General features: G+C 58.8%; 1 protein-coding gene across 1 annotated transcript in view; it reads left to right on the top strand.

Moving 5' to 3' along the window:
- The window catches only part of hcfc1b (host cell factor C1b), a 61,835-nt gene that overhangs the window by 27,664 nt on the left and 20,433 nt on the right, over nt 1-13,738 (top strand). Inside the window, exons 6-14 of the mRNA XM_052008964.1 lie at nt 187-293; nt 2,328-2,507; nt 5,843-6,157; nt 6,819-6,991; nt 8,375-8,566; nt 9,145-9,363; nt 11,369-11,473; nt 11,901-12,129; nt 13,113-13,252. Of these exons, the coding sequence (XP_051864924.1) occupies nt 187-293; nt 2,328-2,507; nt 5,843-6,157; nt 6,819-6,991; nt 8,375-8,566; nt 9,145-9,363; nt 11,369-11,473; nt 11,901-12,129; nt 13,113-13,252 (1,660 nt within the window). The remainder of the gene's footprint in view (nt 1-186; nt 294-2,327; nt 2,508-5,842; nt 6,158-6,818; nt 6,992-8,374; nt 8,567-9,144; nt 9,364-11,368; nt 11,474-11,900; nt 12,130-13,112; nt 13,253-13,738) is intronic.

Below are 13,738 nucleotides of genomic sequence, written 5' to 3'. Positions count from 1 at the left end.
TCCCTATACCCCAGTTGGAACAGGTTTTCCCCAGGGAGCAGACAGGATGTGGGGGCCGGTTCCCAGAGGATGAACGTGCGTGGTGGAGAGGGGTGGGGGGCTGGCGTTGGGTTGGGTCTCCCTCCCTGAGCGCAGTGGGCTCCGGGGCCGTGAAGACTGTGTGTAACAGTTCCTCCCTCCCCCCAGGATGTACGTGTTTGGCGGCTGGGTGCCTCTGGTTATGGACGACGTGAAGGTGGCCACACACGAGAAGGAGTGGAAGTGTACCAACACACTGGCCAGCCTCAACCTGGGTAAGTGCAGCAAGCCCTGCCCCTCACCTCTCCCTGCCCACCCCGCCCCAGTGTTGAAAGAGGGCTTGGTTTGGTAGCAGAAGCCCTCTGCAGCTGATCTCCGCTCAGCAAGATCCCACAGTCCCTAATGAGCTCTTGCATCCTGACCTGTAGTTAGATCAGGGCTGATATCGCCCCTCCCTGCCCCCCTCACCCCTCTCTGCCCCCTCTCCTTTCCCCACCTCACCCCCTCCCTCCCCTTTTCCCCTTCCCACCTCCTCTCCTCTCCCCTCCCCCCCACATCGCTCACTTCTCTCTCCCCTCCCCCCCCACCCCAATTTCTCCCATGTGCCCGAGCGCTGTGTGGGACGGCTACCACCCAAACAGCCCATTCAGTCCGACCAATCCATGCACTCCTCTGGCCGCCGGCCTCATCTCAGTCCATCGAGCCCGAGCCTCAGTTCCCTTCTCTCTCCCCCTTCCCCCCCACGTCTCTCCCCCTTTCTCCTGCAGAGGTCGCCTCCACGGAAGCGAGTTACACATTCCCGCTGCTCTTGGCTTACACTGTCCGTCCCTTCCCAAGACGGCTCCCTGCTCTGCACCCAATCCCCCCCAAAGGCCCTCAGCTGCTGGGGACAGTCCAACCACATCGTGACGCAGCATGGAAGCAGGTCGCTGCCGACCAAGGTTCCCATCTAAGCGAGTCCCATTTGGCCCATATCCCTCTAAACCTTTCCCATCCATGGACCTTCCAAGTATCGATTAAACCTTGTGATAGTTCCCACCTCCACCACTTCCTCTGGCAGCTCGTTCCACACACCCACCACCCTCTGTGTGAAGAAGGTCCCTTGTTAAATCTCTCCCCTCTCACCTTCAACCTGTGCCCTCCAGTTTCTGATTCCTTTCCCTGGGGGCAGAAAAGTATGCGTGCATTCATCCTATCATAGAGCATAGAACAGTACAGCACAATACAGGCCCTTCGGCCCACAATGTTGTGCCGACCTTTAAACCTCACCTAAGACTATCTAACCCCATCCTCCCACATATCCCTCTATTTTAAATTCCTCCATATGCTTATCTAGCAATCTCTTGAATTTGACCAATGTACCTGCCTCCACCACCGCCCCTGGCAGCGCATTCCACGCCCCAACCACTCTCTGGGTAAAAAACCTTCCTCTGATATCTCCCTTGAACTTCCCACCCATTACTTTAAAGCCATGCCTGTTGTATTGAGCATTGATGCCGTGGGAAAGAGGTGCTGGCTGTCCACTATCCATTCCTCTTAATATTTTGGAACACCTCTATCATGTATCCTCTCATCCTCCTTCTCTCCAAAGAGTAAAGCCCGAGCTCCCTTAGTCTCCTCTCATAATGCACACTCTCTAAACCAGGCAGCATCCTGGTAAATCTCCTCTGCACCCTTTCCAGCACTTCCACATCCTTCCTATAATGAGGCGACCAGAACTGGATACAGTACTCCAAGTGTGGTTTGACCAGAGTTTTTTGTAGAGCTGCAACATTACCTCACGGCTCTTAAATTCGATCCCTCGACTTATGAAAGCTGACACCCCATAAGCTTTCTTAACTACCCTATCCACCTGTGAGGCAACTTTCAGCAACGCACCTCTGTCAGGTCACCCCTCATTCTCCTATGCCCCCAAGGAATAAACTCCCAGCCTGCCCAACCTCTCCCTATAAAGTAGGTCCCTCGAGTCCCGGCAACATCCTCGTAAGTCACCCTCTGCGCTCCTTCCAGCTTAATGGCATCCTCCCCATAGCAGCGTGACCAGAATACCCCAGGTGCGGCCTCGCCAACGTCTTGTACAACGGCAGGCTCGCTCAGGGGACCATCGCAGTGACGCAAGTGCCAAGTTCCCTCTGCGACCGCCACCCCTGACCCTGCCCTCACCTTGATGCTGCCCGTGGAATCTTGCCATGCGTGCTTCAGTGGAAGGTGGGTCAGCGTGCTTGGGGGGTCCTCAACTGGGTGCTCTTGAGGGGAAGCTTGTGGAGGTGGGGATTCGTGACTTAAAGATCTCCCCGCCCCTCCGACAGACACAATGACCTGGGAACCGGTCATCATGGAAACCCAGGAGGACAACTTGCCCCGGGCTCGAGCGGGACACTGTTCGGTGGCCGTGAATTCCAGGCTGTACATCTGGAGCGGCCGGGACGGATACCGGAAAGCCTGGAATAATCAGGTGTGCTGTAAGGATCTCTGGTACCTGGAGACAGGTAGGCTGCAGCTGACATCTGCTCAGCTTTGCTCTTCTCTCCCCTTCCCTCCCCACTCTTCCCTCCCCCCTCCACTCTTCCCTTCCCTCCCCACTCTTCCCTCCCTCCCCCCCCCCCCCCCCACCCCCCCCACCGTTCCAAGGGCCGGCCCAGTGGTACAGCAGGTGGAGTCACTGCTCAGGTGATCCTGGTTCGGTCCCGACCGCCGATGCCGTCTGCGTGTGTGGGGTTTGCACGTTTCCCCCGGCTGCTCCGGTTCCCTCCCCCCATCCCAACCTTGTGCGGGGTCAGTGGGTTAATCAGCCGCTGTAAATTGCCCCCTAGTGTGTGGGTGAGGGGTAGAACCTGGGGGGGGGGAAGGTAATGGGAATGTGGGGAGAATAAAATGGGTTAGGGGACGATGGGTATATAAATGGATGGTTGATGGTTGGCACAGACTCGTCAGGGCTGTTTCCCTGCTGTCCTTCTCTGTGATAGCCTTGCCTCCGGTCATCTCCCGCGTTTATGCTGGTTAACGTCGGGAGGCATCGCATTCCCGCTCACTGTCTCGATTGGACGGGTGTCTGACGTGAGGCGGGATCTCCCTCCCTTCCTCCGTCCCTCCAGGAAATCCCGCAGCTGCACAGAGCTGGGAGAGAGGGCGAGACAACCCACCCCACTGACACAGAGACCAGAGCAGGGGGTGTGTCTGCAGGCGCCTGGCGCCTGAGCTCTGGAACCCCCTCCCTGACCCCCTCCGCCTCGCCTGCCCTCTTTAAGGCGCTTCCCAGGGAGGGGAGGGTACCGTTCTAATGCAGGTACAGGCGAGGAGAGGACGGGGGGTGAAGGAGTGGGGCAGGTCCCACACTCCCTCCTGGGGTGGGTGTCCCAGGTTCCCACTGTCCTTCAATACAGGAAATCCCGTGGCCCTGCTTCCCTGAGAGACCGGGGGTAGAGCCCGACTCCCCTCAGCACACTGAGGAGTCTCAGGGTCCCCGCCCTCCCCTCAACCTGGGGGGACGGGGATGGGGGGAGATGGCCCTGCCGTCACCCCCGATATGGGCCTTGAGACTCGCCAGGGTCCTGTCTTCACACCTCGTTGGATCCCGCTGGGTTCTGTTGCCTTTGCTCACTAAACCTACGAGTAGCAGGAAAATTCGTCATGCTACTGTGTAACAACGAATTTAGGGAGCTGTGGACTTCATCTCCAAGTTGCCACTGGGAAATAACGGTGCCCATAAGGGGCACCCCAAGATCCCAGGGGAATTACTGTTGTCATAAGGGGCACCCCAAGATCCTTCTGGGGAATAACGGTGGTCATAAGATGCACCCCAAGATCCTACTGGGGAACAAGATTCCATGGGAAAGTTGCTGGATAGATATCTGCAGGAGAGTGTTGGGACCCATTGGATTGTCCTTGTGTCCACCAGAGGCACAAGAGGCTGCAGCTGCTGGGATCTGGAGTAACACGCAATCTGCTGGAGGAACTCAGTGGGTCGAGCAGCATCTGTTGGTTGTGGGGGAGAAGGAATTGTCGACGTTTTGGGTTGAAACCCTGCCTCAGGATCCCACAAGTTTAAAGGGATACGGGCCAAACGCGAGGAAATGGGGCTAACTCGAATGGTCGGCATGGACAAGTTGGGCTGAAGGGCCTGCTTCCGTGCTGTCTGACTCTGCAGACTATTCCGGTCTCCGATCATTCAGAAATCCGAACAGTCCGGCCCCTGGCTTACTCAAGACATTCTCACATTCGCATCCGTTGATTTAACCCCTCGCCCACACGCCTTGGGGGTGGGGGGGGGGTTGCGATTAACCCACCGACTCCCCCGCACGTCATTGGGATGCGGGAGGGAACTGGAGTACTTTGGGAGATGTTGGGGGGGGCGGAGACCCGTGGGGTCACAGGGAGAACGTTAAAACTCCACACACAGACGTAGAGACCGGACATGCGCGCACAGACAGCAGCGGAGGTTGGGATCGAACCCGGCTCTCTGGAGCCCTGAGGCAGTGGCTCTACCCCCGCCCCACTGTTCTGCCTCGTTCTATCATCCACCCCTGCCTCTTGTGCTTCTATATCTTCCCCACAGACTCTCCATTGTCAGCCTCAAGCCCTCACTGCTCGCCGGGGTAAAGAGGTTTCCCTGTCCGGTCTAATCACCGTCCCCAAGTTCTGCTCTTCCCCATGAGTGCAAATATCTCCACTCAATGCAACCCCTTTTGGAATTTTAAAGCATCCCCCCACCCCCCAGCAGGACACCCCCTCAAAGTAGGGTCGACTCTGGGCTTTGAGCATGTTCGTGTACAAGATGGGACTAAATTTGGTGTCAGCATGGGCGAGATGGGCTAAAGGGCCTGTTTTTGTGCTGTGTGAGTCTCTGGCATTGGGACTGAGTGGTGATAGTGGGTGAGTGTGGGGGGCAGAGGTCGTGAGAGGGGAAGGGGGAGAGTGAGGGAGAGGGGATCGGAGGGACAGGGAGGGATGTCGGAGATGGAGTGGGGTGAGGAGGGGGAGGGGGTTGGGGAATTACAGTTAGTGTGGACAGGCAGCATATGGGTGATGGGCCGAAGGGCCCTTCTGTTCCCGACAACGAGGAGGAGGATTGGCCATTGGGTTCCTCCATCGTGGTGATCCTAACCTCTCTCTCTCTCTCTGTCGCTCTCTCTCTCTCTCTCTGTCGCTCTCTCTGTCTCTCTCTCTCTCTCTCTGTCGCTCTCTCTCTCTCTGTCGCTCTCTCTCTCTCTCTGTCGCTCTCTCTCTCTCTCTCTGTCGCTCTCTCTCTCTCTCTGTCGCTCTCTCTCTCTCTCTCTGTCGCTCTCTCTCTCTCTCTCTGTCGCTCTCTCTCTCTCTCTCTGTCGCTCTCTCTCTCTCTCTGTCTCTCTCTCTCTCTGTCGCTCTCTCTCTCTGTCGCTCTCTCTCTCTCTCTCGCTCTCTCTCTCTCTCTGTCGCTCTCTCTCTCTCTGTCTCTCTCTCTCTCTGTCGCTCTCTCTCTCTCTCTGTCGCTCTCTCTCTCTCTCTGTCTCTCTCTCTCTCTCTCTCTGTCGCTCTCTCTCTCTCTCTGTCGCTCTCTCTCTCTCTGTCGCTCTCTCTCTCTCTCTGTCGCTCTCTCTCTCTCTCTGTCGCTCTCTCTCTCTCTGTCGCTCTCTCTCTCTCTGTCGCTCTCTCTCTCTCTGTCGCTCTCTCTCTCTCTGTCGCTCTCTCTCTCTCTGTCGCTCTCTCTCTCTCTGTCGCTCTCTCTCTCTCTGTCGCGCTCTCTCTCTCTGTCGCGCTCTCTCTCACTCTCTCTCTCTCTCTCTCTCTCTCTCTCTCTCTCTCTCTCTCTCTCTGTCGCTCTCTCTCTCTCTCTCTCTCTCCACAGAGCGACCGCCGGCACCGTCGAGGGTGCAGCTGGTGCGGGCCAACACCAGCTCACTGGAGGTGAGCTGGGGCTCGGTGCCCACGGCCGACTCCTACCTCCTGCAGCTGCAGAAGTACGACCTCCCTGCCGCTGCCTCACCCGCCCCCCAGCCCCTGCCCTCCGTCCCCGCCGGGCAGCCCAAGAGCCCGGCCCCCGCCTCGGCGGCCCCCACCCCCCCTCAACCGGGAGCGTCCGCCCCCAGCTCATCTCCAGCCACCGCCGCGTTGGCCCCTCCTCAGTCCCTGCTGGGCAGCGCCACCGGAATCCGGGGCCCAGGTGAGTGCTCCATCTGTGGGTGCCTGCTCTTGTGGGGGTTGTAATGGGCCAGTAATCCAGGTGGTGGGACTGGTAATCCTGGGGGTTGTAATGGGGCTGGTAATCCGGGGGCTGTAATGGGACCAGTAATCCAGGATATGGAGTGTGAATAGACCCAGTAATCCGGATCTTGTAATGGACCCGGTAATCCCTGAAGTAGTGTTGTAGTGTGCCAACGGGCTGGGGAAGTGGGGGCGGTGTGATGCAGGGGTGGTTTACTGTGCCAGCAATCGGCAGCCAGGGTTGTGATGGGCCAGTCATCTGGGGGCAGGGGAGGTCGAACGGATTGGTCATCTGAGGGCAGGGAGGTGCAATGGAGCAGTAGTCTGGGGGGAATGGAGGACACTGCGAGGCAGTGACCGGTAATCAAAGGTGTGGGGTCGCGTTAGACCGTCAGACGGGGGTGAGCGGGTTAGAGGGACCAGAACTCCTGGGTGCACAATAATGAGCAGAATATTCAGTGGATGAGGGGGTGGGAGATAGAAATGCAGGGGAAAGAGTGCAGTACAGGTTACAGTGAATGCCGCCTCAAATGGATGTCACCTCAACTGTGACCTCCCCTCCCCTCCTGTCCCTCCCTGTTTTCCCTTCCCCTACCTCCCCCCTCCGTTTCCACCGACAGGAACGACTGCTGTGCTGCGAGTGGCCTCCCCCCAGTCTCCGGCCGTGCTGACCAGCGGCACCTCCCTCATCACGGTTCGGCAGGCGGGCCAGCCGGTGAAGGCTCCTGCCCCCGCCACCACCCTGTCCACGGGGGTCCGGATGGTGGTGCCAGCGCAGGGCGCCCAGGCCATGGTGAGTCCTCCCGCCATCAGCCTCTCCTCTGCCGTTCTCCGCCACGGGACGTCCTGGGAGCGGGGGGGGCTCCCTCACTCCAACCTCCGCCTGGGGTCCATCCAGGTCACGCTCTCTCCCTGCCTCTGTGTGTGTGTGTGTGTCTGTGTGTGTGTCTCTCTCTGCCTCTCTCTCTCTCTCTCTGCCTCTGTGTGTGTCTCTCTCTCTGTCTCTGTCTCTCTCTGCCTCTGTGTGTGTGTGTGTGTGTGTGTCTCTCTCTGTCTCTCTCTCTCTCTCTGCCTCTGTGTGTCTCTCTCCCTCTCTCTCCCTCTCTCTGCCTCTGTGTCTCTCTGTCTCTCTGCCTCTGTCTCTCTGCCTCTGTCTCTCTGCCTCTGTCTCTCTGCCTCTGTCTCTCTGCCTCTGTCTCTCTGCCTCTGTCTCTCTGTCTCTCTCTCTCTCTGTCTGTCTCTCTCTCTCTGTCTCTCTGCCTCTGTCTCTCTCTCTCTGTCTCTCTGCCTCTGTCTCTCTCTCTCTGTCTCTCTGCCTCTGTCTCTCTCTCTCTGTCTCTCTGCCTCGCTCTCTCTCTGCCTCTCTCTCTCTGCCTCTCTCTCTGCCTCTGTGTGTGTGTGTGTGTCTGTGTCTGTCTCTCTCTCCCTCTCTGCTTCTTTCTGTCTCTGCCTCACCTCCCCCCCCCAATCTCTCTCCACAGAACGACCACCAGCCCAGTCTCCTCTTCCCCTTCGCCCCCCCACCCCCTGCTCCCCCTTGGCCCTGCCCTTGGGGTCCATTGGCAACTGACGGGCTGGGAGTGGGCCCTGCTCCTCGTCAGACTGCCCCACTCCCACGTGATGTTCCTGCCCCTGACTCACAGGTTAGGGCCGGGGAGGAGCGAACCACCTTGTCCACCACCCCCCTCCCCCCGCCCCACCCTCTAACCCCTGTCTGCCTTGGGTCACAGTGGTTGAGACGGGGCTGTCCTGCCCCTGCCAGTGACTGAGCTGGAGCGTGTGTGTGGTGTTGACCCAGTCCCACTCTCCCGCACTTGTTTGTGAGGGTTAAAACTACCCCTTCCCCACTGAAGAAATGCTTTGTTTTTCCTCCTCCCCCCGCTCTCTCCTCTCCCCCCCCGCCTCGCTCTCTCCTCTCTCCCCCCCCGCCTCGCTCTCTCCTCTCTCCCCCCCGCCTCGCTCTCTCCTCTCTCCCCCCCCGCCTCGCTCTCTCCTCTCTCCCCCCCCCGCCTCGCTCTCTCCTCTCTCCCCCCCCGCCTCGCTCTCTCCTCTCTCCCCCCCCGCCTCGCTCTCTCCTCTCTCCCCCCCCCGCCTCGCTCTCATCCTCTCTCCCCCCCCGCCTCGCTCTCTCCTCTCTCCCCCCCCGCCTCGCTCTCTCCTCTCCCCCTCCCCGCAGACAATTGGGGGTGGCACACAGATGAGTGGCATGGCTGCCTTGGCAGCCGCAGCCGCCGCCACCCAGAAGATCTCCCCGACCACCATCTCCAGCGTGCTTGGCGTCCCCGGCTCCACCATGATCAAAACCGTGGCCGTGGCCCCCGGATCCACCCTGCCTGCTACCGTCAAGATGTCTTCCTCTCCCATTATGGTAGGTGGTCGTCTCCCTCCCAGTCCCTGTGTATGTGGGGCACATGTCTGTTAGTCTGTCCGTGTAGGCCCGTTATCTGTGATCATATGTGGGGGGGGGGGGGGGGAGGGGGGTGTGTGTGGGGCACACATCCGTTAGTCTGTCCCTGTCCATGTAGGACCGTTATCTGTGATCACACGTGGGTGTGTGTGGGGCGCACGTCTGTTAGTCTGTCGCTGTCAGTGTAGGCCTGTTATCTGTGATCACACGTAGGTGCGTGTGTGGGGTGCACGTCTGTTAGTCTGTCGCTGTCAGTGTAGGCCTGTTATCTGTGATCACACATGGGGTGTGTGTGTTTCAGCCCCCATCTGGGTATTATTCTCTGCCGTGCCAGTGTATCCCTGTCTTCCTGTTGATGATTCCTCTAAGTGTTTGCATGTTTTGGCCTCTCCCTGTGCACGTGTGTGTGTGAGCTCTGTTCCCACGTGTAGAGTTGTGTGTGGGGTGTCCGTGTGAGCCTGTTCCTGTGTGTAGGTGTTTACTACCGGGCGCACCACCCTGTCCGCATTCACCCAGCCGTCTCTTCCCCCACCCCACAGGTGAGCAATCCGGCCACGCGGATGCTGAAGTCGGCCGCAGCTCAGGTCGGGACCTCGGGAACCACCGGCTCGCCCCTGCGGCCCATCATCACGGTCCACAAATCTGGCACGGTGACCGTGGCACAGCAGGCCCAAGTGGTGACCACCGTGGTGGCCGGTGTAACCAAAACTATCACCCTTGTGAAGAGCCCCATCTCCATGTCCGGCAGCAGTGCTCTGGTAACTACCTCACACACAGTCTCCACCTGTCTCTCCTCCCCTCCCTTCCCCTGACCCCTGTCCCCAAACCCCCCCTCCTCAGCCCCCTCTCCCCCTTCCCTGACCCCTCTCCTCGAACCCCCCGACCCCACCTCCTCAAACCCCCTTGACCCCTTCTCTCCCCCAATTCCCCCCTCCCTCCTCCCTGACCCTCCTCCTCGCCCCCTCCTCCCTCCTTCCCCCCCATCCCTTCTTCCCCCCCACCGTCCCCTCTGCCCCCCCTCCTCCCCGCAGGGTTTCAGATCAAGACCCTGAGAGGGGAGTCAGCCGATGGGGAGGGGGAGGGTTGGATTTGGGGCACAAGGGTTGATGGGGGCGGGAGGAAATGGAGGGAGATGCGCAGGGAGACAAAGTGCTGAAATCTGATCAGGATAGCGGTAATGGGAACCGTTAGGGGAACCGGAGGGGGCAGTGAGTGGGAGGTGGGGGAAGGGGATGGAGATGGGTGAGGGGAAGGGGACAGATTGGAAGGGGAAGGGGAAGAGAGTGCTGGGAGGGGGAGTTGGAGGTGAGGGTTACCTGACATTGGAAAGTTCAGCGTTGGGGTTGTGTGAATGGGTGTGTGTTGGTCAGTGGGCCAACGGGGCCTGTTTCTGTGCTGTACGACCCGTTGGAGGGGAAGGGAGGTGAAGGGAAGCTCAGGAGAAGTACAAATAGCACCGTAGATGTGTGTGGTCGTATAATAGAATATAGAGCATAGAACATAGAACAGTACAGCACAATACAGACCTTTTGGCCCACAATGTTGTGCCGACCTTTAAACTGCGCCTAAGACTATCTAACCCCTTCCTCCCACATATCCCTCTATTTTAAATTCCTCCATATGCTTATCCAGCAATCTCTTGAACTTGACCAATGTACCTGCCTCCACCACCGCCCCAGGCAGCGCATTCCACGCCCCAACCACTCTCTGGGTAAAAAACCTTCCTCTGATATCTCCCTTGAACTTCCCCCCAATTACCTTAAAGCCATGCCCTCTTGTATTGAGCATTGGTGCCCTGGGAGAGAGGTGCTGGCTGTCCACTCTATCTATTCCTCTTAATATTTTGTACACCTCTATCATGTCTCCTCTCATCCTCCTCCTCTCCAAAGAGTAAAGCCCGAGCTCCCTTAGTCTCTCCTCATAATGCACACTCTCTAAACCCGGCAGCATCCTCGTAAATCTCCTCTGCATCCTTTCCAACGCTTCCACATCCTTCCTATAATGAGGCGACCAGAACTGGACACAGTACTCTGTGAGGTCTGACCAGAGTTTTGTAGAGCTGCATCATTACCTCACGGCTCTTAAACTCGATCCCTCGACTTATGAAAGCTAACACCCCATAAGCTTTTTTAACTACCCTATCCACCTGTGAGGCAACTTTCAGGGATCTGTGGATATGGACCCGCAGATCCACAGCTGTAATTGTAATCTGTAATCTGTAATCTATAATCTGTAATTGTTCCCGGTAATCAGTTTATCATTGTCATGTGTACCGCGATACAGTGAAAAACTTTGTTTTGCGTGCCGTCCAGACAGATCCTTCCGTACATCCAGTAAATACAAAAAGAAAAGCAGTAACAGAGTGCAGAATAAAGTGTTGCAGTGACAGAGAAGGTGCAGTGCAGGCAGACAATAAGGTGCAAGGGCCACGACGAGGTAGATTGGGAGATCCAAGTTGGTGTGAAGACAGAAGAGACGGCAGACGTTGGAATCTGGAGCAACGATCTGCTGGAGGAACTCAGCGGGTCGAGCAGCGTCTGCAGGGAGGGGAGGAACTGTCGACGTTTCCTGTCGAAACCCACAGAGGCTGCTCGACTCGCTGAGTTCCTCTAGCCGGTTGTTTGCTGCTCCTGGCTGCTGCTGTTCTCTGTCCCCGAGGTGACCTACTGCCCGTGTTTTTCAACAGCATGGCCCTCGTCGGGCTGTGGGGTCTGTGCTAACTTTTTACAAGTGGTGTGCGTCTCTGTCGTCCCCCTCTTCCAGATCTCCAGCCTGGGGAAGATGGTCTCCCTGGTTCAGACGAAACCCGTGCAGTCAGGAGTGGTCACGGGTCAGGCATCCTCCAACCCCGTCACGCAGTACATACAGGTGAGCGCGTGTGTTAACGAATGCTTTTGAGGTGTCGCTACCTCTGCACGTTTTAATGTGAGTCACCGCCCCTCCCGCGGCGCGGCGCTCCCTCCTCGCCGCCCCTCCCGCGGCGCTCCCTCCTCGCCGCCCCTCCCGCGGCGCGGCACTCCGCGCTCCTCACTGCCCCTCCCACAGCGCTGCCCCTCCCACGGTGCGGTGCTCCCTCCTCCTCACCCCTCGCTCCGCGGCGCTCCCTCACCCCCCCCCCCCCCCCAACGCTCCCTCGCCACCCCTCCTTCGGCGCTGGTTGGCACGGATGCCGTGGGCCGGAGGGTCTCTCTCCCGTCCGTGTACCGAGGGGCCGGTTCCTCAGTCATGTCTAACCTCCTGTTCTGTCTGTGCCGGGGTTCGGCGGTGCGTGCGTGGGGCGGGGTGCGACACACAGACCAAAGGCCCGCTGCCCCCAGGCGCCACCATCCTGAAGCTGGTGACATCAGCAGACGGCAAGCCCACCACCATCATCAGCACCTCGCAGGCGGCAGGGGCAGCCGCCACCAAGCCCACCCTCCTGGGCATCAGCAGTGTCTCGCCCAGCACCGGCACCAAGCCCGGAGCCACCACCATCATCAAGACCATCCCCGTTTCTGCCCTGATGGCCCAGCAGGGCTCTGCAGGTAATGGCAGGGGGTGGGGGTAGGGAGGGGTGGGGGGGGTGGAGGGGGTCTGCTCTGATCGGTCAGGAGCTGTGTGTTAGTGGGGTCATCGCCCTCCGATGCTGCTGGAGACGTCTGGGAACTAGGGGGTGGTGGAGGCTGTCCAAAGTGTCCCGGGAGGAAGGGGAGGGTCTGTGGGGGTCCCAGGAGGGAGCGGGTGGAGTCTACAGGGTCTCTGAAGGAAGCGGAGGGTCCGCAGGGAGGAGAGAAGGGTGTCTGTATTGTTCCGGTGGGGGGTGGGCGGTGGTGAGGAGGGGTCTGTAGGGTCCTGGCGGGGAGAGGAGGGGGTCTGTAGGGTCCTGGCAGGGAGGGGAGGGGGTGCACAGGGTCCCAGCGGGAAGAAAACCGAACACTAGAAGGCCTGGATAGAGGGGACGTGGGGAGGATGTTCCCATCAGCAGGAGAGTCCGGGATCCGAGGGCACAGCCTCAGAATAGGACATCCCTTTGGAGCTGAGATGAGGAGGAATTTCTTCAGCCGGAGGGCGGTGAATCTGTGGAATTCGTTGCCACAGACGGCTGTGGAGGCCAAGTCACTAGGTGTGTTTAAAGCGGAGGATCAGTAAGGGTGTCAAAGGTTATGGGGAGAAGGCAGGAGAACAGGATTGAGAGGGGAAAAGATCAGCCATAATCGAATGGCAGAGCAGACCCGATGGGCGAATGGCCGAATTCTGCTCTGATGTCTTGTGGGACGTGTCTGTGGGTTTGGCGAATTCTTTGGGTCACGTCCTGAGTGACGGGAGGAGACTCCTTGTCCATTGGCGAGGGAACGGGGTGCTGGGTGAGGCTCGGTCCTGTTTGTTCCTGGGTGGATGTGGGGAGCAACGGGGCATCCAGCTTGTTCTAATTCTGAGGTAATCATCTCCCTCTCTGCCCCCTCTCTCCCCCCACCCCCCCCCCCCCATAAATACGTAACCACTTTGTGTCTTGTTTTAAACCCCCCAGTCACGAGCAACACCGGGATTAAATCGCCCATCACCATCTTCACCACCAAGGTGGTGACACCAGGAACCGGCAGCCCGGCCAAGATCATCACCGGCGTGCCCAAGATCACCGGAGGGGTGGGCCAGCAAGGGCTGACCCAGGTTAGTGAGCCGGGGACAGACTCGGGAGAACATTTGCCCAGGGAACCGGTGTTCAACCAATATTCTCCGTGAAAGGGGGTCAGAGCTGAAGGTGGCCGAGAGATCATCCACCCTTGCTGTGGGCAGCCATTTGGCCCTTGGCTCCGGTGGAAGCCCTTTGAGGAATTAGGCGCACCTCCTTGTGATTCCCTCTGTTTCCACCCTGCGTCCCGAACAGAAAGCTTGCATCACAGTGTGGCAAACCACTCTGCCCAAGACCGCAAGAAACGGCGGCAAGTTGTGGACACAGCCTGGTCCGACATGCAAACCTGCCTTCCTTCCCCTTCCCGCTGCCTCAGGAGAGCAGCCAACGTAATCAAAGACCCCACCCACCCCGGACATTCTCCCTTCTCCCCCCTCCCATCGGGCAGAAGATACAAAAGCCTGAAAGCACGTACCACCAGCTCAAGGACAGAGACTCTTGAAAGGACCTCTCGTGCGATGAAT

The sequence above is a fragment of the Pristis pectinata genome, chromosome 43 (assembly GCF_009764475.1).
Source record: "Pristis pectinata isolate sPriPec2 chromosome 43, sPriPec2.1.pri, whole genome shotgun sequence".
Taxonomy (NCBI): Eukaryota; Metazoa; Chordata; class Chondrichthyes; order Rhinopristiformes; family Pristidae; genus Pristis; species Pristis pectinata.
This window is presented reverse-complemented; position numbering and strand designations above follow the sequence as displayed.